General features: G+C 35.7%; 3 protein-coding genes across 4 annotated transcripts; 2 read left to right on the top strand and 1 right to left on the bottom strand.

Annotated features, from left to right (window-relative positions):
* Nucleotides 1,582-7,604, top strand: LOC109726590 (phosphoglycolate phosphatase 1B, chloroplastic-like). The gene is made up of 11 exons (XM_020256279.1): nucleotides 1,582-1,935; nucleotides 2,020-2,087; nucleotides 3,290-3,382; nucleotides 3,490-3,561; nucleotides 4,750-4,821; nucleotides 5,625-5,684; nucleotides 5,817-5,869; nucleotides 6,581-6,678; nucleotides 6,914-7,013; nucleotides 7,126-7,229; nucleotides 7,321-7,604. Exons 1-11 carry the CDS (start codon nucleotides 1,647-1,649, stop codon nucleotides 7,425-7,427), a joined length of 1,116 nt encoding a protein of 371 aa, XP_020111868.1. The 5' UTR covers nucleotides 1,582-1,646; the 3' UTR covers nucleotides 7,428-7,604.
* Nucleotides 12,534-17,775, top strand: LOC109726414. Of its 2 annotated transcripts, XM_020255988.1 has the most exons (7): nucleotides 12,541-13,360; nucleotides 14,280-14,335; nucleotides 15,402-15,511; nucleotides 15,986-16,145; nucleotides 16,273-16,365; nucleotides 16,600-16,731; nucleotides 17,343-17,775. In XM_020255988.1, exons 1-7 carry the CDS (start codon nucleotides 12,592-12,594, stop codon nucleotides 17,355-17,357), a joined length of 1,335 nt encoding a protein of 444 aa, XP_020111577.1. In that variant the 5' UTR covers nucleotides 12,541-12,591; the 3' UTR covers nucleotides 17,358-17,775. The 2 variants fall into 2 exon arrangements, with proteins under 2 accessions (XP_020111578.1, XP_020111577.1); XM_020255989.1 differs by lacking the exon at nucleotides 16,273-16,365 and having other exon boundaries at nucleotides 12,534-13,360.
* On the bottom strand, nucleotides 18,144-25,236 carry LOC109726415. The gene is made up of 5 exons (XM_020255990.1): nucleotides 24,714-25,236; nucleotides 22,796-23,048; nucleotides 21,912-22,089; nucleotides 20,616-21,070; nucleotides 18,144-19,066 (listed from the first exon to the last, which is right to left on the bottom strand). The coding sequence occupies exons 1-4, from the start codon at nucleotides 25,174-25,176 to the stop codon at nucleotides 20,669-20,671; spliced, it is 1,296 nt and encodes a 431-aa protein (XP_020111579.1). The 5' UTR covers nucleotides 25,177-25,236; the 3' UTR covers nucleotides 18,144-19,066; nucleotides 20,616-20,668.

Raw genomic sequence — 25,552 nt, 5'->3', positions numbered from 1 at the left:
GGGTCGGGTACAATCAAAATTCATATCCGAATCCATATCCGTCGGTTTTCTATTTTTGATATCCATATCCACCGGATATATCCGTTTCATTCGGGTTCGGATTCGGATAAAACTTCGGGTATCCATACCCATTGACATCCCTAGTCTCATTTTATTCCGGAAGAAAAAAATAATTTAAAGATAGAATATGATATTTTATTCTGAATATTTGATTACGTTTCTTGTCTAATGTGATATTCTTCTCTACTGAATATTACAAGCTTTTTAGGTCCTATTTAGATGCATGAATGTCTTATTTGGTATATTTTCTAAATTAATTAAGAATTATGTATGCTTGATTGATAAAGAGTGTGATCAAATATTTAGAATAAGATATTATATTCGGCTTTTAAATTATTTTTTTGGATAAAAATAAATCATCTCGTAAATGAAATATGTTATTCTACCAAATCACAAGCAAAAAAATCAAGCTTTTTATTTACAATTGTACTAGAAAGTTTTTACATGGAGTAAGTTATTCAAGAATAACTTATTCCGACATCAAAAAAGATCTTACTAAATCATAAAAATATGTTAAATAAGACGTTCATGCAAGGCATTATATTCTCTTGATTTGCTTAAAAAATTTCTTCATTTGATTGATAAAAAGAATGATCAAATGTTTAGAATGTGATATTATATCCAGATTTTTAGTCATTTTTTAGAATAAAAAAATTATTTCGTGAATAAATATGTTATCTTATTAAATCATAAATAATAATTTTTTAAAAAATAACATAATTTTTTTTATTTACAATCATACTAGAAAATTATAATACGAGTACCAATGGAGGAACACAATTGAGTTCTCAGTTTTTCCAAAACAACATGGTATCAAAGAGGTCGCTCGTTAAAGTATCGAGTCGAAAAATTTAACTCATGTTCAGCTCGTTACTAAGCGAGTTGGCCAACGAATAATAAGTAAAATAAATTAGATTGGATATATATATATATATATATATATATATATATATATTTACCTATTAGATTTTGATCGAATAGTTGAAATTTTATATATAAATGAGTCTTTTTATAATTGAGTTCTGTTTTATATTTTTTTTGCTAAAAATTAAATAATAAATAAATAAATAAATAAATATATATATATATATTATAATTATTTATTTATATATATAAATATAAATTAAATAAATCAAATAAATATAAAATATATGTAGTCGAGCTGTTATCGAGCCGAACATGAACGAGCTAACTCCAGCTTGTGTTCGGCTCATTAAACGAGCTAAAAAATTCAGCTCGTTTACTAAACGAACGGTCCGATCCCTAGCTCATTTCTAATCGAACATTAACTGTGTTTACGAGCTGGATTGCCATTCCTAACACGCACCAACCAACAACAAATTTCACACATACACACACACACTTGCACACAAAAGAATAATAATAATAAAAAAAGCCTATCTATTATATCCTTCCACCCTTTCATCACACACACGCGCACACACACAAAAAAAGAAAAAAAAAAGAAAAAAAATCCCCCATCCATTTTAGACCGCGAAATGCTAATACGTCCGTTATAAACCAACCAACCCAATTCTCTCTCTCTCTCTCTCTCTCTCTCTCTAAAAACCAAAGCATTTGTAGAGATGATGCTGCTGATGAGAGTCTCCCACTCTCTCCTCTCTCTCTCCTCCGCCTCCTCCTCCTCCTCCTCCAAAACCCTAATCGCACCCCGCTTCTCCAAGAAGCTCTTCTCCTCCTCCTCCTCCTCCTCCTCCTCCTTCGGAGCTTCCTCGGCGGGGCGAAGCCCCCATCGGAGGCGATCCTTCGCCGCCATGGCCTCGAACTCGGCGGCGGCGCCGGCAGCGACGAAGCGGCTCGAGAACGCAGACGATCTCATCGATTCCGTCGAGACCTTCCTCTTCGACTGCGATGGTGAGGATTTTTGGCCTTTTATGGGAGAAATTTATTTGGTTTTTTTTTATTTGTTATTTTTCTTATTTTTGTTGGTTAATGTAGGAGTTATATGGAAAGGAGATAGTTTGATCGATGGGGTGCCGGAAACCCTAGATATGCTAAGATCAAAGGTTGGTGTTTTTCTATGTTCACCATTTAGTGAAATTGAAGCTATTTACCTTTTTTTTTTATTGCAAAATTCACATAAATTTTCCGGCAAAATTTTGGAAACTATGCACAATTTTTCATCATTACTACTATACCACTGAGTAAAATTGGAGCTATTTACTTTTTTCTATATTGGGAAATTCGTATAGATTTTCCTGCAAATTTTGGAAACTATGCATAATTTTTCACCATTAGGATCACTATACCATTGGAAAAAAAAGGGTATCATTTTAAGTTTTCTTAGGCTTAAGAATTGACATTAGAGGTTAAGGGTCGAATCATCAGTTAACAAAGAAAGTCTCTAATAGACTGTTAATTAATGTAGATGGTTAAATTTGCAATCTTTCAGTTCTTTTTTCATTTTTGAAATTAAAAATGTTCATTAAAAGAAAGGGTGAATGTCAATTTTCCCCTTGTGGTTTAGCACATTTTTTACTTTGCCGCCCTATATTCCAAAAGTTATACTTAACTATAATGTGGTTTTATTTTTGTTTTATTGACAGATCTATTGTTAAACATCGTAAAGTGATACTTTTTGCAAACCACAGGGCAGTACAATATAGCATTTTAACATCATATAACCTGCACTTTGCCACTATGTGGTTTGCAAAAAAAATATTACTTTGCTACCTTGTTTATCAATTGGTTCTTACAAGCGAAAGAAAAATAAAACCATAGGGTAATTAAGTGCAAATTTTTTAATCATACGGTAGCAAAGCAAGAATGCACTAAACTATGAGGGGATCAAATTGAAGTTTACCCTAAAATAAAAGAGAAGATTTCAAATAGTAATATCATAAAGATGCTACATGCACCTTCGCCATCAATATAAACATATTCCTCGTGTCCCAAAAAAAAGAACAAGATAAAAGTCGACATGCTTAAAACGCAACACGCCCCTACATTCTCAAAGAACCATAATTTAATCTAACTGGAGAGAGAAGACCCACTCGAAGAGACAAGCAGACCACAAAAATAACAGCCATCTAAGGATCAACTAAAGTCCCTGTGGTATAATAGAAGCTTTTAAAATTCGGAGAGTTGTATGCGAGTATTTAGCACTTTGAGGAACAAATGTGTAATTTCTATGTAGGCAACTTTTCCTATTATTGTTGTGAATTCTGAGTGTTGAGTACAGTAATTGTTTGCCCTTTGTATTGCATAGGGAAAGAGGTTAGTTTTTGTCACAAACAACTCAACAAAATCAAGGAAGCAGTATGGGAAGAAATTTGAAACACTTGGCTTAAGTGTCAGTGAGGTGTGTAATCTTTTAATTATTCTGTTTGATTCCTGTATTTGGTTGCAGCAATTGCTTAGCCTGTCTTTTTATACATGGAATGTGTACTTGTTGTTTAATTATAACAGGAGGAGATATTTGCATCATCTTTCGCTGCGGCAGCCTATTTGAAGTCCATCGATTTTCCTAAAGATAAAAAGGTGCACTAGTCGATGAGGAACTGTAGCTCAATACCAATTACTTGTATCATCTTAATGACTGTTTTCTGTAGAAGGAACCTACTTCCTTTTGAGTTTGCTTGCTGTAACTTCTTTAGTGGTGACATTATGAAGCGAAAAAGAAAAAAATATTGAACACCATTTAGTTCAACTATAAACAGATTCAGTTTCCTTTTTCTGTAAATATTTACAATTTTCATATCAACTCTTAAGTGAGTTGTTTGAATACTTGCATTTTCCATTAAGTGCTATATCATCTACTCTCCTAGTATAATTGATGGGCTCCTGCTTTGGAGTTGCATGAACTGGAGGATGCGAGTAGTTACCAGTTTTTCTTTTCTCTATTATTGTAATTTTTTATCTAGCTTCTTATAGACTCTGTTATGGTAACAGTTTTTATTAGTTGTGTCTCCACCCAGAAAAGATGCACACTAAGATCTTATTTATAGTATGTTGTTGTTTATCCCCATTTCCTAGTGAATTTTTCCAATATAAAATATGCATGAGTGTAGAGTTTTCACTTGCTTTTTGATTTCCTTGAGAGTATAACTAAAGGCATCACAGGAGCAGGTTAGTACTGTTGAAACTCCAGAATATGTATTTTGTATTTGTTAGAGTGTTTCAAGGTTAAAGACACCAGACTGTAGATGAATCTTCTTGCACTCATGTCTACCGCATGACCGCAGTGACAACAAATTTAATACAATTATCTATTAGTGTAGGAATAGATATAAACTAATTGGAGAATAATACTGAGAATATTAAACTGGTATTTATACGATGAACTTGATATAGAGTAGGAAAAAGGAAAAACTGTTATCCGGTCATTAATGAATCCGTTGTTTACCATGGTCTGAATAGCAGGAAAGATTTGCAGGTTTCAAAATCTATGAATACATTTTGTATCAGCTCTATCCTATATTTGTTGACTTGGCTTATCCTAACATCTAGTTCTGGGTATAATTCCCTATCCTCTGCTAACAAGGTTTACCTTTTATTTCTTTTCTATTATATATTTTACTTTACTAGAGGTTCTCTTTAGTATGCATAACTGATACTTTTACGTAATCCATATTTTGTGCCAAGGTGTAGTTCTATTTTCTTTTTAGTTATAACATATAATCGACTAGAAAGACGTGTGGACTAAAGAAGCTATCCATTTAATTTCAGGTGTATGTGATAGGTGAGGATGGAATTCTCAAGGAGCTGGAGTTGGCTGGTTTTCAGTATCTTGGTGGTCCGGTATGTCCATCTTGTTATGTTCCCTTTTGTTATTTCCATTTTTTACGTGCAACAAAAGATATCTTGTTGTCAACCTCTTGATCATAATAACAGATTATATTAAAAAAAAAATTATAGCTGTAAATCGTCAAAGTAGGCATTATATTAAAACTATTTTTATAGAATCTGATTTTGCTTATTTTTCTTCTAATACATGGAGTTCTAAATTTGAGGTTGGTACTATGATATGTTATTTATGGTGTAATTTAGGGTTGTCGTCAATCATTGAAAGGAGAAGGTTGTAATCATAATGAATAAATATTAATAATTCACATGTAGGAGTTCCTTTGTATGAAGGTTGAATGTTTATTTAGCAAGCTTTCCTGTCATACAGATAATTGGAATGGAAAAACCTTTTAGTGGAAAAGACAGCTATTTCGCAATAAAGGATTAAATAGCTATCTTTGTGCGTACACCTAATTGTGTTAAATATGATTAATGTATAATACATATGTACTAAACATAACTACATGTTGTGATAGGGTTTGACCTCGATTTGAACAATGTAAAACCTCTAACCCCTCAACCTCTCTTTTCACTGATTCGTCGGTTTTTGTAACATTGTTACTTATTGGTATTCGAGAACGTTGAAGTTGTTTTACATATAATAACATCAGTTTTGATTGCTTCTTGAAATGTAAATATCAGATTTTTACTCTTTCAAATATAGATTTTACTGTGATTCAACCATAATTTAGTATATAGAGAAGCTATCAGGAGATGTATAATCTTCTTTGATATGTATATATATTTTTTTTACTCAGGAAGATGGTGATAAAAAGATAGAGCTAAAGCCTGGTTTTCTAATGGAGCATGATGAGAGTGTACAATTCTACTCTTTCCTATATCATTTTCTGTATTATTTTTTTTGTTTTACGGTTTCTAATTTCACAACATCGTGAGAATGTTTTCTCTGCATCTGAAATAAGTTGTTTGTTCTTTTGGTTTGATTTTAGGTTGGGGCCGTTGTGGTTGGCTTTGATCGTTACGTCAATTACTACAAAATTCAGTAAGTTTTTGACCCTAGTCAAGAAAAAAAGCATCAATACGGCATGCATAAATATTTTATGCAATTTCCATTTCTCTTTCATGTATATATATTATATAGAGAGAGATGAAGAAACCGAAGTACAAGTCCTCACCTTAATGTTTCTCTTAACCTAGAGACACCCTTTCCTTGTTACAAGAAAATTTCAAATAATACATAAAGAAGGGAAACTTTTTAATGCCCATGGCTAAGCTTAGTACACCCCGAGCACACTTTCACTTCTCAACCCCCGTATGCCTTATATAATGAACTTATGCTTTCTCCTTAGAGGCATATGAACCGTGCACAAGCTAAGGATAGCAAATTTAAATATTCATTATTTTTGGCGAATAAGTTGTAATGTACCTTATCGGTACCAAAAGTTTGCAAACAAACAAAAGTAAATGCAAGTGGAAGAAAATCGGCAGAGTCAACATGTTTCCTTCTCAATTTCTCTTTTCTTGTCGAATATCATGTAAATTATTAATATTTATGTGATGCTGATGCCATACATGTTCCAAATAATGTAGTCCTGAAGCAATTAGAGCACTTACAGACATGTTGTAAGGATTTATATACTGAATTAGGTCTAGCATTACTCATCGATTAAGAGAATGCAACATTTTATTTTATTTGCATGTATTAGATGCCTATTTCTAACACTTTGTAATTATTGTCTTATTTTCTTCGAAGGTACGGAACGCTTTGCATACGTGAAAATCCTGGGTGTCTTTTCATTGCGACAAACCGTGATGCAGTTACTCATCTCACTGACGCTCAAGAATGGGCAGGTTTGCTCGGATTTTATTACGCTTAAACTGTGGTGGAAAAATACCATTATACATTTGTCTTTTGACAATCTAAACTAGTTAGCTTTTGCTCATGTAAGTGTTCTCGTCCTTAAAATGACTCGCTAAATAAGGCGTAAAACAAAAGAGACTCAACAATTTTATCAGGATATTTTCTATCTTTTTCTTAAACCTTTGAGTGAAAAGAGTTGCTCCATAAATTACTGCCTTGCTTCAGGTGGAGGTTCGATGGTTGGTGCAATACAGGGTTCGACCAAGCGAGAGCCGCTCGTCGTAGGGAAGCCCTCGACTTTCATGATGGACTACTTGGCAAACAAGTAAGACCATGGTCCATTTTCTATAAACTTTCTCGGTGCCTTTCACAGTCGAGTGTTACGAGTGTTATACAGGCTACTAGTATTGCTACTAATGTTCACAAATTTACCACAGGTTTGGCATTCTCAAATCCCAAATTTGCATGGTGGGAGATCGGCTGGACACCGACATCTTGTTCGGTCAAAACGGCGGCTGCAAAACACTTCTTGTTCTCTCAGGTAAACTTTTGAGTTGTCACTCCTCTCACATTCTAAGTAACTCTTCAATTAATGTTTCATTCTAAATATCGAGTTTGCTATGTTGACGTAGGCGTGACGTCTCTGCAAATGCTTCAGAGCCCCGAGAACCCGATTCAGCCCGACTTCTACACAAACAAAATCTCAGATCTACTTACTCTTAAAGCAGCAGCTGTCTGAGAAGATTCAAAACATATTCATGTTCTACTCCGGGAGAGGCTTCCCGGTTGTTCATACGCAACAAAATTGATGTCAATTTTTTGATAAATTAATGTAAATTGCAGGAAAATACTTGGCTCATACGATTTTGCGAATTGATTTGAAGGAAGCAGGATTTACGGAGTAGTTGATTTTGCATTTCTGTTCTTGCGACAATTACTCAGACCCCACTGTTTGGATGCATGATTATATTATTCGGCATATCTTTTTTGATCTCTCGAGGAGTGTAAAAAACTTATGCTGCCGCATAGCATGTTTACCCTCTTAAAATGATAAATCACATCATAGGTGGAATATATTATTCTATAAGAACTCTCAATTATAAAAGAACCATGCCTACCCTGTGTGTCGAGGAGTGCGTTGCGATCATCGTCGTCTGCAATGAACGGCTGCCAAAAGCGATATCTTCTTGGTTTTGCGACGAATTTCCTCTGAGCATCTTAACTGGTAAAACCCCGCATGCCTAGACATGTTATATCTGTTCAAGAGTCTCAATCGCTGCTTGCGTGCAGCACAAGAACAGTTGTATTGTCTCGAACCGGCGCCAGCCATGAGCTCCTGTTTTCGCCAAATTACCTTTCTTTTAGCCATTTCGTCGAACATCTTATGCAGCAAAAAAAAAAAAAAAAAAAAAGATTGGGGGTTGGGGGGCAGTCTGTCAGACAACCTCAGGACCATCCCAGCCGGCCATGAGACCTGCCGGAAACGATCCTCTACAGCCTCGCCGATCTCGGGAGATCTGGGCTGTCAATCACGCTCTGGCCCTGAGGTCGTGTTTCATCACCCAGACTTTGTTGTCTGTCTCCTTCACACTCAAGGACACAGTTGTACAACCTATAGAACAGATCCTGTTCAAGTAAGGTCGTGCTCCTCCACCGAATTTTGATCATACATATGTATTATCTCTCACCTCTTTTCCCGATATGGGACTAAAAAGTTAAATGGCTTATGGGAAAACTGCGTTTATAGTATAATCAAAACCAAAACCAAAACCAAAACCAAAACCGATTGAACTAAAAGACCGAACCAAACCAAACTTTTCGGCTAGTTTTGATTCGGTTTTTTGGTTTGAACACTTGAATTTTTAAATATAGTTTGTATGGCTCCTTGTTTAATTTAACTTTTTAAATTCTTAATTTATATTATCAAGTCTGTGTTGGGGGGTTTTGTACGTTTCGATTTTTTCAGTTTGAGTAGCTTTTCCATATTTTTTTTTTCAACCCAAAATCAAATTAAAATTTCTGATCTGAAAAGTTTTCAAATCAAAATCAAATCATTTACGATCAAACTGAATAAGCCGAATCAGAATTATAATTCGGATTTATAGTCATTCCTAATTGGGAGAATATTGCAAAAGAAAAAAAAGAAAAAAAAAATATGGAAAAAAAAGCACAACTGCGACAAATGCTCGTTGAGATAGTTTGATGTGTCATATGATTCACTCCACATGTCCAAATCTTAAATGTCTCGTTCTAACTGAGAAACTTTTTTAAAAAATTTTAACATTATATTGAATAAGATTGAATGAGAAGTTCCAAGTTCAATCCTATTATGTGGCCACATGAATACATATTTTTCTTTTCTTTTTTCATTTTTTTAAATAGTTTTAACCTTACTTTGTAAATTTGGATAAAAATGCACCACAACTCCCAACAATTTTTGTGAAATATTGCACTTGTGGGCTATTCGATAAAAAAAAGTATCTGAATCAACGATCAAAATCGTTAAATATAATTTTAAAATATTTGAGTATTTTCAGGAATCATGTTTTACGATTTTTAAAGCTCGTTTTTTTTCACTTCATTAATAAGTGACCACAGAATGAATAAAATTAGACGCTGAAATTATTAAATTCAAGATCAAAATCTTGATCTTGACAATTTAAAAAAATTTCTATAAAATATTAAATTGATCTATACTCTTTTATACTGTTAAATAAGAAATCGCCATATATATGGCGTCAGATAGTCAATTTTGTAGCTGCTTAATTATTAGATAAATAATATTAAAAAATTATAAAATTTAATAACTATGATGTTTAAATACCTAAATTTTAAGAGATTAATGTTATTATTAATAACACCTTCGCCTAGCTCTTGAATATAACTACAATGTATTATACCCATGTACAAGAAAATAAAAAAAAGGAAAAACTTCAAAAACCCTCCCTGTGGTTTCGCACTTTTTCATTTTAGTATCCTGTGGTTTAAAGTATATCAAGTTAGTACCCTGTGGTTTTCATTTTATCACTTTAGTACCCTGTGGTTTAAAGTGTATCAAGTTAGTACTCTATGATTTTATTTTTGTATCAAGTTAGTACTCTGTGGTTTTATTTTTGTATCAAATTAGTATCCTATGGTTTTTAAACCACAGTGTTTAGTATCTTGTGGTTTTTAAACCACAGGGTACAAAAGTGATAAAGTGCGAAACCATAGGGTACCGAAGTGATAAAGTGCGAAACTATAAGGTACTAAAGTGATAAAGTGTGAAACCATAGGGTACTAACTTGATACACTTTAGACCACAGGATACTAAAATAAAAATTGCAAAACCACAGGGTACTAACTCGATACACTTTAAACCACAGGGTACTAAGTGAGAAAAAGTGAAACCACAAGAGGGGTATTTGAAGTTTTTCCAAAAAAAAAAATGTATAGAGGTTGCCTCACTTTTGCATTTCTACAAATAGGTACTAAACTTTTAACTTTAACTATTAGACCTCCTAAATTTTATTAAATAGTTCAATGTGCCGATCGACTTAGTTGAAGCTACTAGCCGTTTTGATTATTTGTATTGCATATAATTTTGTGAAGCTTTGAAATGCTAAAAATTTTATTTTATTTTTCTTGTAATACATAAAATAAGCAATATAATGTAAAGACTAGCGTAGTAACCCGTACGATGCGACGGATAGATAATTAGAAAAAATATAGAAAACATCGATAAAAAAAAAGAAAAGAAAACAGCGATAAAAAAAGCAATAATGAGGAGTGGAATTCATTTTGCCGTAGAACGAAAATAACAGCCAAAGGAAGAGGAAGAGGAAGGACTTCAGCTGGTTTGGGTGGAGCACACACTCAGGAAAAGTTGCCATGTGGCAACTTTAGAAGAAATAATGTATAAATGAATAAATAAATAAAATAAAATAAAATAATATATATATGATTGATAATTGAAGTTTTTTTTTTCGAATTATTATAATTGTTTAACATGTAATGCAAGTTGGCCGAATAATGAATGATATGAATCAATTGGTCTGGTTCGGTCTAATAAAGTAGACTGGTTCAAGCAAAGAAAGAGGGCACCGGTTTGATTCAGGCAAACAAAAAACAGGAAACATGAGCCGGTTTAGTGTAGAGGCCTCACTCAACCATGTTTGGTTCAAGCAAAAAAAGATGAAATTATTTGGAGGACTTGAGCCGATTCAGGATGGGACTCATACTCAACAATTCGGTTCGGTTCAACTAAAGGAAAAGAACCGGTGGAGCCCACACCTAACAACATTGAAGCTTGTGTTGCCATGTGGCAAGTTTTTTTAGAAATAATGTAAAGTAATCGATAATCAATAATAGATAATAGATAATAGATAATAGATAGGTGGATTCACTCTATCTTCAAAACTAACACTTAATTATTATCATAATTAAAAAAGAAAAAAAATCATGTCATGCAAATGTGCAATAGGGTAAACTTTAAATACCACCCCTATAGTTTTGCACTATCTCACTTTAGTACCACATGATTTAAAATGTATCAATTTAATACTTTGTGGTTTCATTTTTTTTCTTTTCTCCGGCCTTTTTATTAACTTTTCGTTAAATCATATATGAAAAACTTCAGATGTCCCACCTATAATTTATCGAATATCTACTTTAGTATCATTTAGTTTTAACTTTATCACTGATTTAAAGAAAAAATTAGTGAAGGGGATAACAAAAAGAGAAAAATAAAATCACATGGTACGAAAGTAATACACTTTAAACCACAGGGTATTAAAGTGAGAAAGTACAAAACCACAGGGGTGGTATTTATAGTTTTTCCTATTATTTAATGAACTTTAGAAAATTTGGGACTTTTTGAATTGTTACAATTAAGTCCAGCTACCTAATTTAGTTGGCTATATATTAATAAATTATTAATATAAAAATAATATAAAAGTATTATGATCGATAATGTGATAATTATTAAGTTGCTATAGCACTCCCCATGTAGACAACGAAATTCGGTTATTGGTCTTATTTGCAATTTTGAAGAATTTGAGATAAAAATTATAACAAATTTGAGGGGATTTTTTTCATTTTAACCCTTTAAAAATTTAGAATTAGCTAAATAATCTTCTAAACAATTTATTTATTAAAATAACCCTATTTTATCCAACTCATTGTTGGGTTAGAAAAATAATTAAAAAACAGTTAATCATTTACCGTTTTAAATGAAATTCAGAAGATGGTAAATTTCACCGTCTTTTTTCTTTTCTACTAGAGGAGGTAAATGATTCACCGTCTTTTTCTTAAAGCATCAAAGATGAATAATTTATTATTTTTTTATTTTTATATATAATTTTAACAACTATATAAAGATTTCAGCAAATCACATATAACCCTTACAATTTAAAATATCTTAACACTCTATCTCTATAATTTTAATTATAAATAAAAATTTGATAATACTTGTACAATCTTAACAACCTAAAAAAAAAATTCTCACAACATATAAAAAAAAAAATAATAACACTATGAAAACGGAGAATCATTCACCATTTTTTTAAAGACGGTAAACGATTTACCGTATTTCTCAGTTTAGTTGTCCGAAAAGAATTATTTGATAGATTAAAAAATTTAATAGAATTACTGTGCAAAAAGGTCCAAATTTGAGGGTCAAAGTGTCACGCAACTTATAGTTTGAGCGAAAGTGTAATTTACTCTTTTCTCAGGGTGCTAAAAGTGAATGAATCGTCGTGGAAACGCGAGGGGAAGGAGAACCCCAGAGAAACACGTTTCCCATGTAATTCCTTTCTCACATTGTAAGCGACCACCAAACCCAGAGAGAGGCACACTATATATTAGTTTATGAGGCTCTCTCTCTCTCTCTCTCTCTCTCTCTCTCTCTCCATTTTCCCACGTAAATGAGCGCCGCCGCCGTCGCCGCGGCGGCGCCGGAGATGTTCCCCCGGCGCCACCACTCGCGGCGGAGCACCACCTCCCTCCTCCTCCTCCTCCGCCCACTCCGCGGCGCCACTCCGCCGCTCTCCGCCGCGTCCGCCTCCCTCTTCCGCCGCGGCTCCCGCGACCCCCGCAGGAGCCCCAGACCATTGCGGAACCGGGGCAGGGAGGCGGAGCCCCCGCACGGCCTCGACGGCGCCGCGGCGGCGCTCGGCCGCCTCCGCCGCCGCTCCGCGGCGGAGATCCGCCGCTTCATCGACGAGGGTGCGGAGGCCTACCGCGACCTCCGGAGCGCCGTCCGGGTCGAGCGCGGCAACCGGGTCGTGTTCTCGTGCCGCCGATCGTCGCTCGTCTTCGTGTCCAACCTGCTCCTCTGGAGCTTCGCGGCCGTTCTCGCGGCTAGGGTTTTGGCGTGGCTGGGGTTAGGGTTTCGGTCCCGGTGGGGTTTCGGGGACTGGGCGGTGGTGAGGAGGGACCGGAGCTTGGGGGGGAGGGAGGTTGTGGTGGGGAAGAGGTATAGGCGGAGGGATGCGGAGAGGTGGAATTCTAGGGTTTCGGTGAACCCCCTTTCGCCAGTAAAGGGCTCTGAGGCGAAGTTTCCGGAGATCTCCATTGGAAGGCGAGCTTCGAGGAGGGAGGAGCTGCCGAAATGGTGGCCGGAGAAGGTCTCTTCTTCTCCGACGATCACCGTCGGAGAGGAGTTCCAAAGGGAGGCTAATCGATTAGTCCGAGGTAATAACTCTTTATTCTTTCAAACTCTTGTAGCAACTACGAAAATTCTTGTACTGGGGGATCAAATATGTTGGTCTTTCATGGTACTCGTTTGCAAAAATGTCATCTTGTAAGTTGACATCTATGTGATGATTTTTGAGTTTAAACTGGGGCATCGTGTAATTACTGCACTTTGTAGTAAATACAAAAAAAATGAACGAAAATAGAAGGAAATTTGATTGTTAGTGATGCTTGCTAGTCGCCAGTATAACTCTCAAACCTGTCATTTACGATCTAGTTGGAAGCTTGGAGCTGAAACTTGAATTTATTGGGTAGTCATTTATGTTATTATCTTTAATTTTTGAGGCAATAGTAAGCCGAAGAGCCGAATCTAACACAATGCACTAGTCCTGTGTGAAGTATATACTGAATAATGGCCATCTTGATAAAGGTGCATCAAACAACCATGAAAAACTGATCCTTTTCCTGTAAATGGCGAAACAATTGCTAAAGGATGCTTGGCCGCCTCTTGAACTCTTCTTCTGGTTTTGAGTGTTGCGTTGGAAGTTATCTTTGAATTTATTTTAAATTTTCTATATTGATTTCTGATATCTCTTCATTTTATTTGGAAAAAGTGTTTCTTTAATACCCTCATAAATGACAACAATTTGCTTCTGTTGGAGGCTTTTTGCTGCTTAGTTTTTCTTGTTTTATTATGATAAATGGCATTTAACATTGTTTATAATAATTGAAAATTGTAAACAAGTTCCTTTATTGTCTTCGGCATCTTATAGTACAAAAAAGATAGTTGCGGATATAGAAAGAGTGAAATTGTCTGTTTTTTCATTTTTCAGGTAAACTTACTTATCATGGCCTGGAAATAATTTGAAAGCTTCATCTCTGCTTTCATCCTCAGTCAGTTACTGTTTACTTGTATCAGCTATCATGGATAATAGAATGAGCGGGAAGGATTTTAAATATGATGATATGATTCAAGTTAGTGTCTTCTTGAACTTTCGCGAGTTTTATGATCTTCCATTTTGCTATTTCATTAGTAGTTCTTTTGGTGAAAAATTTCTTCTGAGTGATAGGTAAGATCCAATGGCAATATGAAGGCATGATTTATTCATTTCAATCAGCAAAGATGTTTTTGTGACATATTATTGTACATAGTTTCTGTTTTGACTATGAATATGTCAGCAGTCTTTTAAGTCTTGTACAGTTTGACCAATCATTGGACTGTTGATTGCTAGTCTCTTTAAATAAAATTTTCTGGTTAATGTTTGGATTAACTTCTGCAGGACAAGTACGAAGTACTCTAGTATGCTTGTTCACCACCTCTTTTCTATCAAGGATTAACTTTCCAATGCTATATATATACAATATGTTTTTAATCTCACGAGCCAAAAAAAGTCAATATAGAAGTTTGTGTTATAAACACTTTTAAACTCATGGCTGATTAATTGCTGAGAAATTCAAGGTGGGTCATAGGCCTTCACAGAAACTTCTTAACACTGCTTTATGGCCAGAATACAGGAAAATAAATAGATACTAGCAAGAAAACAAAGCAGCATAGTTTCTTGGTAAATTCTTTTTAGTTAAAGTTTCAGATTATTGTGTGTTTGAGACACGGTGTACTTTTACACAGTTAACTGTTAGATTAGTTTCAGCTACAGGAGAAGACAACCGTATAAGTAGCACTAGGATATTGAGTAACAAGAGATGATTTATTAACAAGAATGAAAAGAGCGTGAAAGGGCCTATATGTTTGGTGAAGGAGCAATTCAGTTGGAAATGTTTGACCTTTTTTGTTTATATAGTCTACAAATGGTGTCTGTAACTTATAGTTCAGATTGTTTGAGGTGTATAATTGTTTGCTTTCAGTGTATTTCTTCCTATATTCCAGATAAACTGCTCTTCTATCTGTTTTTGGTTGCATAGCTTGTGAAAGTTCTTGCATTCTATCATGCAAGAAAGTAGCAAGATTGTTGAAGTTTCTTGGACTGTAATGTTTTTTTATTTATCACTAATAGTATCATTTTTGTCTTATTTCTGCGAGCAGCTTAGGCAGTTGTGCAAAGTTTCTGGTGTAAAGGTCTCCTTTGGAACAGAGAATGTACGCGATTCCTTTTATAGGACAGCAGTAGACTTTGTGCTGGATGCATGCAGCAGGTATTAGTTTATCTCTTCTGGAATCCACTTCAGTAGCATCAAGCATGTGGTTTTTCGATCGTAATGTCTTCCTTTTTATTCTAATTAATCAAATTGTATTCCCCTTCTCTTTCTATTTTTATTTTGAATAGAATGCATGGATAGTCTGTGCACTATCTTGATGTTGCAAATTGGTCCATATACGTTTACACTAAAACACTTTCAGTCCTTGAACTTTCCCTTAGTTCCCTAACCTTCTTATTTTAGTTTGGGTTATAACTTATAAAGGTCTTTTACAACAAAAAATTCACATTGATGGTCAGGGACTAAAATTCAATATATCAGAAAGTTCGGGGGCTAAAGTTTAATATTTTAAAAGTACAAGGACCTAGTCAAAGTATCGGGATGGTACAGGTACTATCCTAATATTCACTTTTTTTTTTTCTAATTATTAGTCTTGTTATTAACTTTGCTTTAACTTTTTGAATTTTTAAGAGCAGTGCAACCCATCGACAAAATCCAAATAAATGGTGAGGAGCCAAGGATATTCATCTCTGGGTTGGCTCATGATATTGGACTGCAAAATACTCGTGCCGCTACTCTTATACGTGCTGCTGTTGCGGCCCGCACGCGTGCATGCTTTTTGCAATGTTGGGTAAGGATCCCTTCTTCAATTATACTTGTGCCGATTTTTCAATGTATTTAGCATTTTTACTTATGCGAGGTGTCCCTCATTATAGTTATGTGATTGAAGTGACTTGATTTATGTCCTTCTAATTTAGGCGTTAGAAGTTCAAGGAAAACGATTCGAAGCGCTAGACGAACTACGAAAAATCTGTTCAATCCATCAAATTTTCCCTCCAGAAGAACAATCTGTAAGTAATTAGTACCTAGGTTTTACAATCCCCTAGACTTTGTTTGGCAATGCCTACTACTGTTCAACTTTTGGTCAGCTATTATACAAGATTGATCTCTGAGTCAACACTAGCTTTTAGGTAAATATAGGCTTTTCATTTGTTAATGCTAGCCAATCTGAGCTCATGAGCTGTATGAACTAATACCTTTTCTGTCGTGGTCATGATTGGAATATTGAACATTTACGTGTACAGCCGGAAATGGAGATGGTGGCGAGCGGTCTCAAGAGAAATTTACGAGAGGATCAGAGGGAACACTTGTTCTCTCTATACAGAGGGGTTTGTGATGCTGGTAATTTCATGACAGCAGAAGAAGCTTTGGGTCTGGTAAGCAACCTCTGTCAGCAAAGGCTTCAGTCTCTGGATCATTTTGAAACAGTGGTTTTCTATGCCATTATCTAGGGTGTCATCTTCCATTTTTCATCTTGGTTATGGCATGATAGGAAATATTTTGCTTGTGTAGTTTTGGTGGTTAAAATGCTTCGAAAACAAGAGCCTATCACGTGGTAAAAATGTATTGAGACACCCTGACTACACACTTTTTTGAATCAGGCCCTCCCAACTTTTTTTTTTTTTTTTTTTTGTGGTGATTGACGCCCTCGCAAGTTTTCATCATTGTGATCCCAAATTGAATTGAGAGGATTTGTTAAAATTAGGCCAGTTGGTCTCAGTTAATGAAATTCGCAGTTCAATCAGCTGAAAAAGCACTCAAAACAGTTGAGTTAACAGTATCGCTGTTGGATTCAACAAAATCTGCAGTTGAGAATAATGAAAGTAATTTAAAACAAGAGAACAGAAACCTGTGGGTATCAATCAACAGAAAAATAGTTTCGACATCTACTTTGAAAATGCCTTTTTCTTTATCGTACATATTGTATGAAGTTTTAGATGAATTCTTGCTTTATTATCCTAACCTGCATGATTACTTGAACTTACAGAGACTGGAAAGATGATTAGTTGCCGAAACACGTGCGACTTCTCCCGTTATATGCTGTGGAGGATCATATTACTACTATTGCTACAACTTACCGACTGCAATATGATCACCGCCACCTTTGGTCTCCTCTGGCTCATCTCATGAAACTGAAAATGGCTTCCAATTATACTTCTGCCGAAACAGGAAGTGCATAATTGATGATTTGGATACGAGCTATATGGATTTTGAAACGCAGTTGCCTCGCATTCCATAATTTCTATTCTTCAAACAACACAAAATGTAGTCTTGTGATATAGAGATTCCCCATTCAGTTAACCATTTTGTTCCTTTCCGTGATGAGATGTAATTCGAGATCGATTGAATCCTTGATTGTTATAATGCTTACTCTGGGTTCTTTTTCATACTATAGAGGTGTTTCACTATTCAGTTGGAAAGCTCGGAAAGCCGGCTCGTAGATTAGTTAGTTGTGCTTTGCGTGATGCATGTGAGTTCTCCCTTGTGGTTCGTCTGGCGCCGAGTTTGCCCTCGTCAACGCCGGTTGTGATTATTGCACATGGCAATTACGGTGCATTGAATCGCTTCGTAAGTCCACGAAATCACGGTGTGCACAAAGTGTTACATCCGAAGCTTTTGTCTTTGTTAAGCCCTGCGTTTTGCGTGGTTCTGCAGGAACCAAGGCTTAGAATGCTGTTTTAAGTGTTGATGAAAAAACGCGGTGACTGAGTTAGTGCGAGTGCTTGTGGAGGGTGCGCCGATATTGCGCTTCCCTGAAGCTAACTAGCGCTTGACATGCTCAGCAGAGTCAAACAAGTCCTTGACCACCATCTTTTGTTACAAATCATAATCTGGAAAACCCTAATGGGCCGCTCAATTCAATGTTATTTAAGAAAATGAGAATGCAAAAAGAAAGAGAAGGAACAGGCGATGAGCAGAGAACACAGAATGATTCTTGAAAGTGAGACATACTAAAGCGAAAGGAATAATGGTCCCAGACTCTGCAGTATAATCTGAATCAATAATTGACAATCTAAATCAGTAGTTACTACCCATTATTTCGACTCACTCGTAGTTGCAGATTGTTCGGCCCAACCGAAGGTTCATGTAAACTCAACCGCATAACTTCCAACCCTATAAATGGTCCTCACCGACAGACCGAAACTGAGCATATACTCCCGACAACCATTTCAACAAAAGCTTTACACCAAAACATTGTTCTTCATCTTTGACACATCCTACACTTGGAAAAGTAGGTCACATCCATATGTTTACGACCTAAAAAGGATCGCGCATATCTCATTCTCGATAAGCTCGAATGAGACACGGCCACGTCCACAATGAATAATGTCCATCAATCCTTAACAATACAAGGACGACAGCGATCCCCTACAATTCGAGACAGGCTAAATGTATCTGTTGCTTCAGTAGAGCTCCGTTATTTTCCATTAAAAGGTTAAAACACTTCATCATTTGACTCCTCGTTCGTCTGGCCCGTGATGGAAAACACGATATTAAGCGGATGGCAAAGACCGGTATGCTGCCAGTTAATGTACTAAAATCTATGGATTAATACTGCAAAGGACAGTAGTGTGGCACGTGAAAACATCCAAAAACTGATCAAAGCAGCAATAGCAGCAAAACATCAAGCCAGAATGCCATTTGAGTAATAACTTGAAACTGCATTATGCTCTCTGGGGTTTGATTCTGATGATGACAAAATAAATAGACCTGGATGTGGCAATAGAATTACGTTAGATATCATATAATGATAGAACAAACTCGAAAATAATCTAACAACTAGTGTAAGGCCCGCGCTTCGTGGCGGATTAGTATTTCAGCCAATTTAGAAAATTTTAAGAATAAAAAAATCATAACCAAAGAGGGGGAAAAAACCTATAAATTAGCCTTGTGTACATTATAAAAAATAAAATTTTTTTTATTAATATTTTTTTAACTTTTAGTATTTGAAAGGTTAAATTATTCTAATAACGTTATTTAAAATTCAATCGAACTTTAATAGTTTTAGTATCTATTTTAAAACTATGTTTCGTAACTAGAAAGTTAAAGTTGGAAGATTTATTTCAAATTGCCGAAAAGGTGAGGGTGTCATTATCTTATTAAAATTGATTGGAGTAAGAAGATACTATTACATCCACCTGGTATATATTAACATTCCATACTCTGCAGCTTATATTAGGTGACTAATATTGTAATATTAAACCTTAATTAAATATATCTGATCTATAAAGTCAAATAATTATAATTATTTTTAATGAATAAAATTTTAAAATCTCTATTAAACAGTTTAAGTATGTGGTGTATGTACACACATACACCTGGTATAGAGAATGATTTAATAGGGTCACTCATAACTTCAAAAGAGACATGATGAATCTTTGCTTGTACTTGGTGTATACTAATGCTCCATACACTGCACAGTATATTACATGATTGATAAATTATCTGATAATTAGTAATATAAAATAAAATTATATAATATAAATTATTTAAATAATTTATTATGCAACATAAATTTATTTTTGATATAAATTTTAGAGTCGGTTTACAGTGCACCGGGTGCGTCCAAAATTCTTATTGGACAATTGGCAAGCTCCAATTGGTTAAAATTTATTTTTGATATACATTTTAGAGTCGGTTTACGTTACACCGGGTGCGTCCAAAATTCTTTTGAACAATAGGCGAGCTCCCATTGTTTCTTAGCTTAAATGGCAACATGGCTCAACATTGAGCCATATTTGTTGATCCTTGATGTGACGGGATTGTCGAGTATTGTACTATTGTGAGAGAGGAAAAATCTTTGTTGCACCTAATGCACACTAATGCTCCATGCATCGTATAGTATATTATATGATTAGTAGAATATCTGATGATCAGTGCTGCAATATAACATATGATATAATAATTGTAATATGAAAATATTTAAATAAATTATTGTACTACGAAAATTTATCTTTTATGCATATTTTAGAGTTGGCTTACGGTGCACTGAGCGCATCCAATATTCCTTTTGGACACATGGCAGTCTGCCATTGGCTCGTGCCTTGAATAGGGACATGCCACATTAAGGGGCCATTTTGTTGATGCCATGTTATTATCAATTACTATATGTATGAACAATCTACATCTTCATACAACATTTATATATCGTTATCAGTTTCCATTTTTGTCTTTCACAAGTTCATTTCAGTAAACTAAATCGGCAAGAGTATATGAATTACTCAAGACGAGAGTGTAAGGAGATGATAGGCAAACATACCATTTTCCAGTTCTTAAAAGAGCCAAGCCTTCTTTAGAGATCCTTGTTTGATTTTAGTAATTCTCAGACTGCCCAAAATACTTCCCAGTGATCGTGATGAGTATATTCAACATCGCGGCCTCATCATCTAACTCTGACTTGTTTGCCAGAAGGTTCGAGCACTTCCGCAGAAGGCTTCTGAGAGAAGCACATGTATCGGCATTTAACGGAGTGTCTACTGCCACACAAAGAGCAAATAGCCACAGGCAGTCGTTCCTCGATAAAGTGTCCATGCTTTCAAGCATATCTACGTAGTTCCTTAATGTTGCAGCTCGTACAACGGCGTCCATGCCACGAATCATGGTTAGTGTTGGAACGCTCTTTGCATGCTCTGTTAAGTCAGGCTGTTTGGAAGAGGTTCTGCAACCTGCTGTGACCAATGGTTGATCGCAGGAACTCTCGAGCTGAGAAAAAGCCTGAAAATAATCATGAATTCAAGTAGTGTTAAAACAGTCTTCCTGTCTATTTATATTAGGACTACTAAAGTTGACGCTATAGTTGTCTAAATAAACCACTCAAATTGATGTTGTAAATGATTCCAAATCCATATATTGAAAAATTATTAGTCTATACATCCCAGTGCACCAATAGGTAATTTGGGGAGTTAATAAGGCCACCTCGCAACGTTTTAAGAGGATATAGCATATTCAATTAGAACAAACTGTCATGCCTTGAATGTGGCCGAACAAAACTTTACTTATAATATTCCAATTAATTAAGACCGAGAGATTAACACTGACTTTGGGATTACAAAATAAATTCAAGTGTGCACTTGAAAGGAGAAAAATGTTCAACCAATACCAGTAAGAACAAAGAACCATGATAAAGTCACTTGGAAAAAAAAAAGATGGATTGAAAATTGAATGTCTTAGGGAACTATGTGTGATTGATTTTAAAGAATTAAAAGTGCCAGATTTATGGAAAAATACATGGTAATGCAGTCACTAACAACTATGGCAGCAAGGGAAAGAAGTTGCGAACTCTCGGACAGTAGGGATTCGCAAAATATCAAAATGTCCCTACTTATTTGCATCAAGTTAAACCTGTAGTTGTGTTCACTTACGATGTTTTAATCAAGTTTAGACACGGTGTAATTTCTATGAATTCATTAAGAATCTTTCATTTGAAAAACTATGTTCCACGTTTGCCTTTGCCGTAATAGGAGAAAAAATGAAACAAGTATAAGCTCGTTGTTGATCTGTACCAATCATCTAAGCTCGTAACAAAGACATATAAAAGTGTGAGGAAAGTATTTACCTCTCTTATCCCTGAAAATTGAGCAAGAAATGTATCTTCCCACTGTTTTGATGGCAATATTTCGGGCAGGCACCTGGGTATCTCTGGTATTTTTGGCATATAAGGTGTCTGCTCACCAGCAAGTTTATTCAAATTGATCTTAGCTATTTTCACTTTTGGAATTTGAGCAGCTTCCCACCTACATGTGACTTAATACTTGTGAAGATATTCATTACAATACTACATCATATCATGGAATAGCTATGCTTTTATACCATAACATAAATCTTATTACTCAGTCGAATAGCTTTTGCATAACAACATTTGAGAATATAGGCTTACAATTCCATCTGTGGAACATGATATAATGGACAATCTATACCATAAGAATTTTATAAGAAAACCATCCAGCAATTCTTTGTACTTTGTTGACCATAAATGAATAACCAACCCTAACGGCAAAAGATGATTTGATCGAATCCAAACCCAAGTCTTGCGGCTAAATTAATGGTAGTGATGGCATGCAATTATATCAGTACTTTACAATGAAACAACAAAAAAATCAAAAAAAAAAAAAAGAAGAAAAGAAGAAGAACGGAAAGGTAATAGGGAGGGATACATTTTCTGTATCACCTTAATAAACCTCATGATATAACAGTACCACATTATGTCCCTTGACATCTTTTGTCTAACCATGTCTACAGTAATTTTCAAGTCTTATGAAACTATAAGATGTATTAATTCAATCTCAAATCATGATGTACACAGAAATAATAGAAGCACAAAAATAGATAAAATGCTAGCTAAGTAGCAATATATAAACTGTTAATTATCTGGATTTGATATGTGGAAGTAGCATGCTGGACGCGTAAACATCTGCATGACGAAAAAGAAAAAAATCATACCTGACACGCCTTAGGTACTCAAAACCATCTAGTGGTGGGCCAGAATCAAAATCAGGTTCTCCTTCCACTAAAAAGGCAGGCCTTTGAATGCTGCCATACTCATCATCACTAGACTCATCTTCATCGTCAACGCCTTCATAGTCTTCACACGGTTGTTCTATGGCTGAGTAATTCATGCTACTTGCATGCGCACCAGATTCATGGAAATTTGGCACATCCAAACTTGTTGAAGTATCCACAACAGAATCTTTACCTGTGATGTAGTAAAGAAAATGTTATAAACTACTTCATTAAAAAGAAAAAGATGATAAAGCATTTGCCTTCAGCAAAGAAATTCATGCCAATTGTTTTATAGAAACTACAGTTCCTCATTTCTATCTTCCATAATGCACGCTTGTTTGATGCACATTAATGAAGTGTTGTCTAAAAAGTTCATACAAGTCAATTGTACACAAACAGAATAACAGGTGTAACGATCCGACCCACTAGCACTCATAACTCATCATGTGCAAACCATTAACCCAAAATACTTAATCCCAGTTATTAAAATTAGAGTCCCAAGTCCATACACACAATTTCTTGCCCATCTGATGTGGGACTTTTGGAGCGTCATATACGGCCAAGCAAAGATGATATCCTAACATTTCACTTATAATCCTCACCAAAATTTCAGCCAACTTGATAATTGTACTTCCAATCAACTTGAGAAAGATTCGTGGGTCAATGCTTTCCCTTTAGTCAACAAGAATCATATTAAGAGCGCCGACAAAACTAAATGACTAAAATCTTTCATACAAAGTGAAAACAACAAAACTACTGAAGGAATTTTCTTTTGTCAAACAAATATTAAGCAACGGATATTCAACTTGGTGTACTATTATATTTGAACTAAGTGGTTGTGCTTAAGTTGATCTTGGTACTTTATTGATAGTAGGTAAAATTCAAACCTGCCTAAGGTTTAGCTCAGCATCTACCTACACTTGAAGAGTTGTAATTTTTGCTATCATCCAGTGAGAAAAAAAAAAGCAGATGAAGCCCTAAAATTCCAACTTTTGATTATCGATTTCGTATTTGCTAGGTCATTTGCTTCTTTTCAGCAGTTCCTTCATTTCTTCTCTTTCCTGTTAATCTCCTATTCGCAACAATTTTAATAAAATACCTTTTTTTTTCACTCCTTGTCTATTCAATTAACTAACAAATTAGTATAATAACATGCGCCCGAGCTCAAAGATTTAGTTAATTTAGTAATTCGCGAGTAAAATGTGCCCTAGCAAGTAGGATAAACTCGTGAACAAAGACACTACTGAAACTGATATAGCTCAGAGCCAACCATACAATAAAATCAAGGATTAAAGTGCCCATCGGCATGAACCGTATCTATCGTGCCGTATCATGCAAGTAAAATATCGGCAAGATACAGTCCCCGTGCTGATGGCACACTCAAAACCCTTTATTTTTTAAATTAATAAGTAATTTTCTCAATAAAGTTCAAAAAATTTGATAAAAATATATAATAAATAATTGACATATTTTGTTGCCAAAGAAAATAAATATTTTATGCCATTACGTGTTGGGCCTGTTGGCACACATATTTTTTGTGATCGGCACGCATCGGCACGGCCTGACCCGGCACGTGCTATGCCGTACCATACCGTACCGGCAAGTTTCTAGTATGACTCCGTGCCACGGAACTTAAATCCTTGAATAAAACCAATTTTGCACAAATATCTTGAATTAATAAACAAGTTCAACAAAATATTTTAAGCATCATTCTCAATTATCCACTCCTAACTCCTAAAATTTGCGAGGGAACCTGTGTTGGAAACCCTAAAAACCACCACAATACAAGAATGTTACAATGAAAACACAATTTGCGAAGAATTGAATGGGAAAAATTGAAAAAAGAAAGGCAACACACCTACAATCTCGTATGGATCCTTCTTCTTCTTGCCCCCACCCCCCTGCTTCTTCTTCTTCGTCGTCGTCTTCTTCCTGCTCATCGGGTCCGCCGCCGCACAAATCCCATCGTATTCGCGAGACACGGCATCGCCGAGGCTGCCGTACACCTCCTCCCACCTCCGCCGCTGATGCTCAGGATTCGCGTACATCAACCGCTCCAATTCGATCCTCGAGTACCTCTTCTTGAGCATCTTGGGATCGGGATCGGGGTCGCCCACTAGGGCGCGCTCGTCGTCATCATCCTCCACCTCCGCCGCCATTGGTGAATGGGTTATTGCAACCTCGTCGACGACGCCATTAAGGACGGGTACCGGAGGTGGTTCTAGGGTTTCCCAGGGAGCGGCTCCTAGGGCTTCTACTTCTTCTTCTTCTCCCGCTCCGGCGAGGGTTTCGGGAGCTCGCGAGGGTTTCTCCTCCGCCATCGTCGGAGAAGGGCACGAAAGGAGGCAGAGTAGTATGGTAATAATCGGGCGGGTTTTGGGTTGCACCAATTTTCACAAGGACCCCAACATATTTCACATGATTACACTTTGGTCCCCAACCTTTGCCAATTTTTCATTGTTGTCCTCAACTTTTTTTTTTACTCCGCAATCAACATTGGTCCCGGACCCTTTTCTCGCTTTGGTCCCAAATCTTTTTTTCTTATTTTCTGTGGTTGATTTCACAATCTATTTCTAGTGTCATGAGCATTAATTTTTGGCCTTTTTGCATAAAAAATTCACTAATTTTGGGCTTTTGCAAAACTGGATCGTTTGTTTCGATTTTGAAGATTCGGTCCGAATTTTCAACAAACTGACC

The sequence above is a fragment of the Ananas comosus genome, linkage group 21, assembly GCF_001540865.1.
Source record: "Ananas comosus cultivar F153 linkage group 21, ASM154086v1, whole genome shotgun sequence".
Lineage (NCBI taxonomy): Eukaryota > Viridiplantae > Streptophyta > Magnoliopsida > Poales > Bromeliaceae > Ananas > Ananas comosus.
This window is presented reverse-complemented; position numbering and strand designations above follow the sequence as displayed.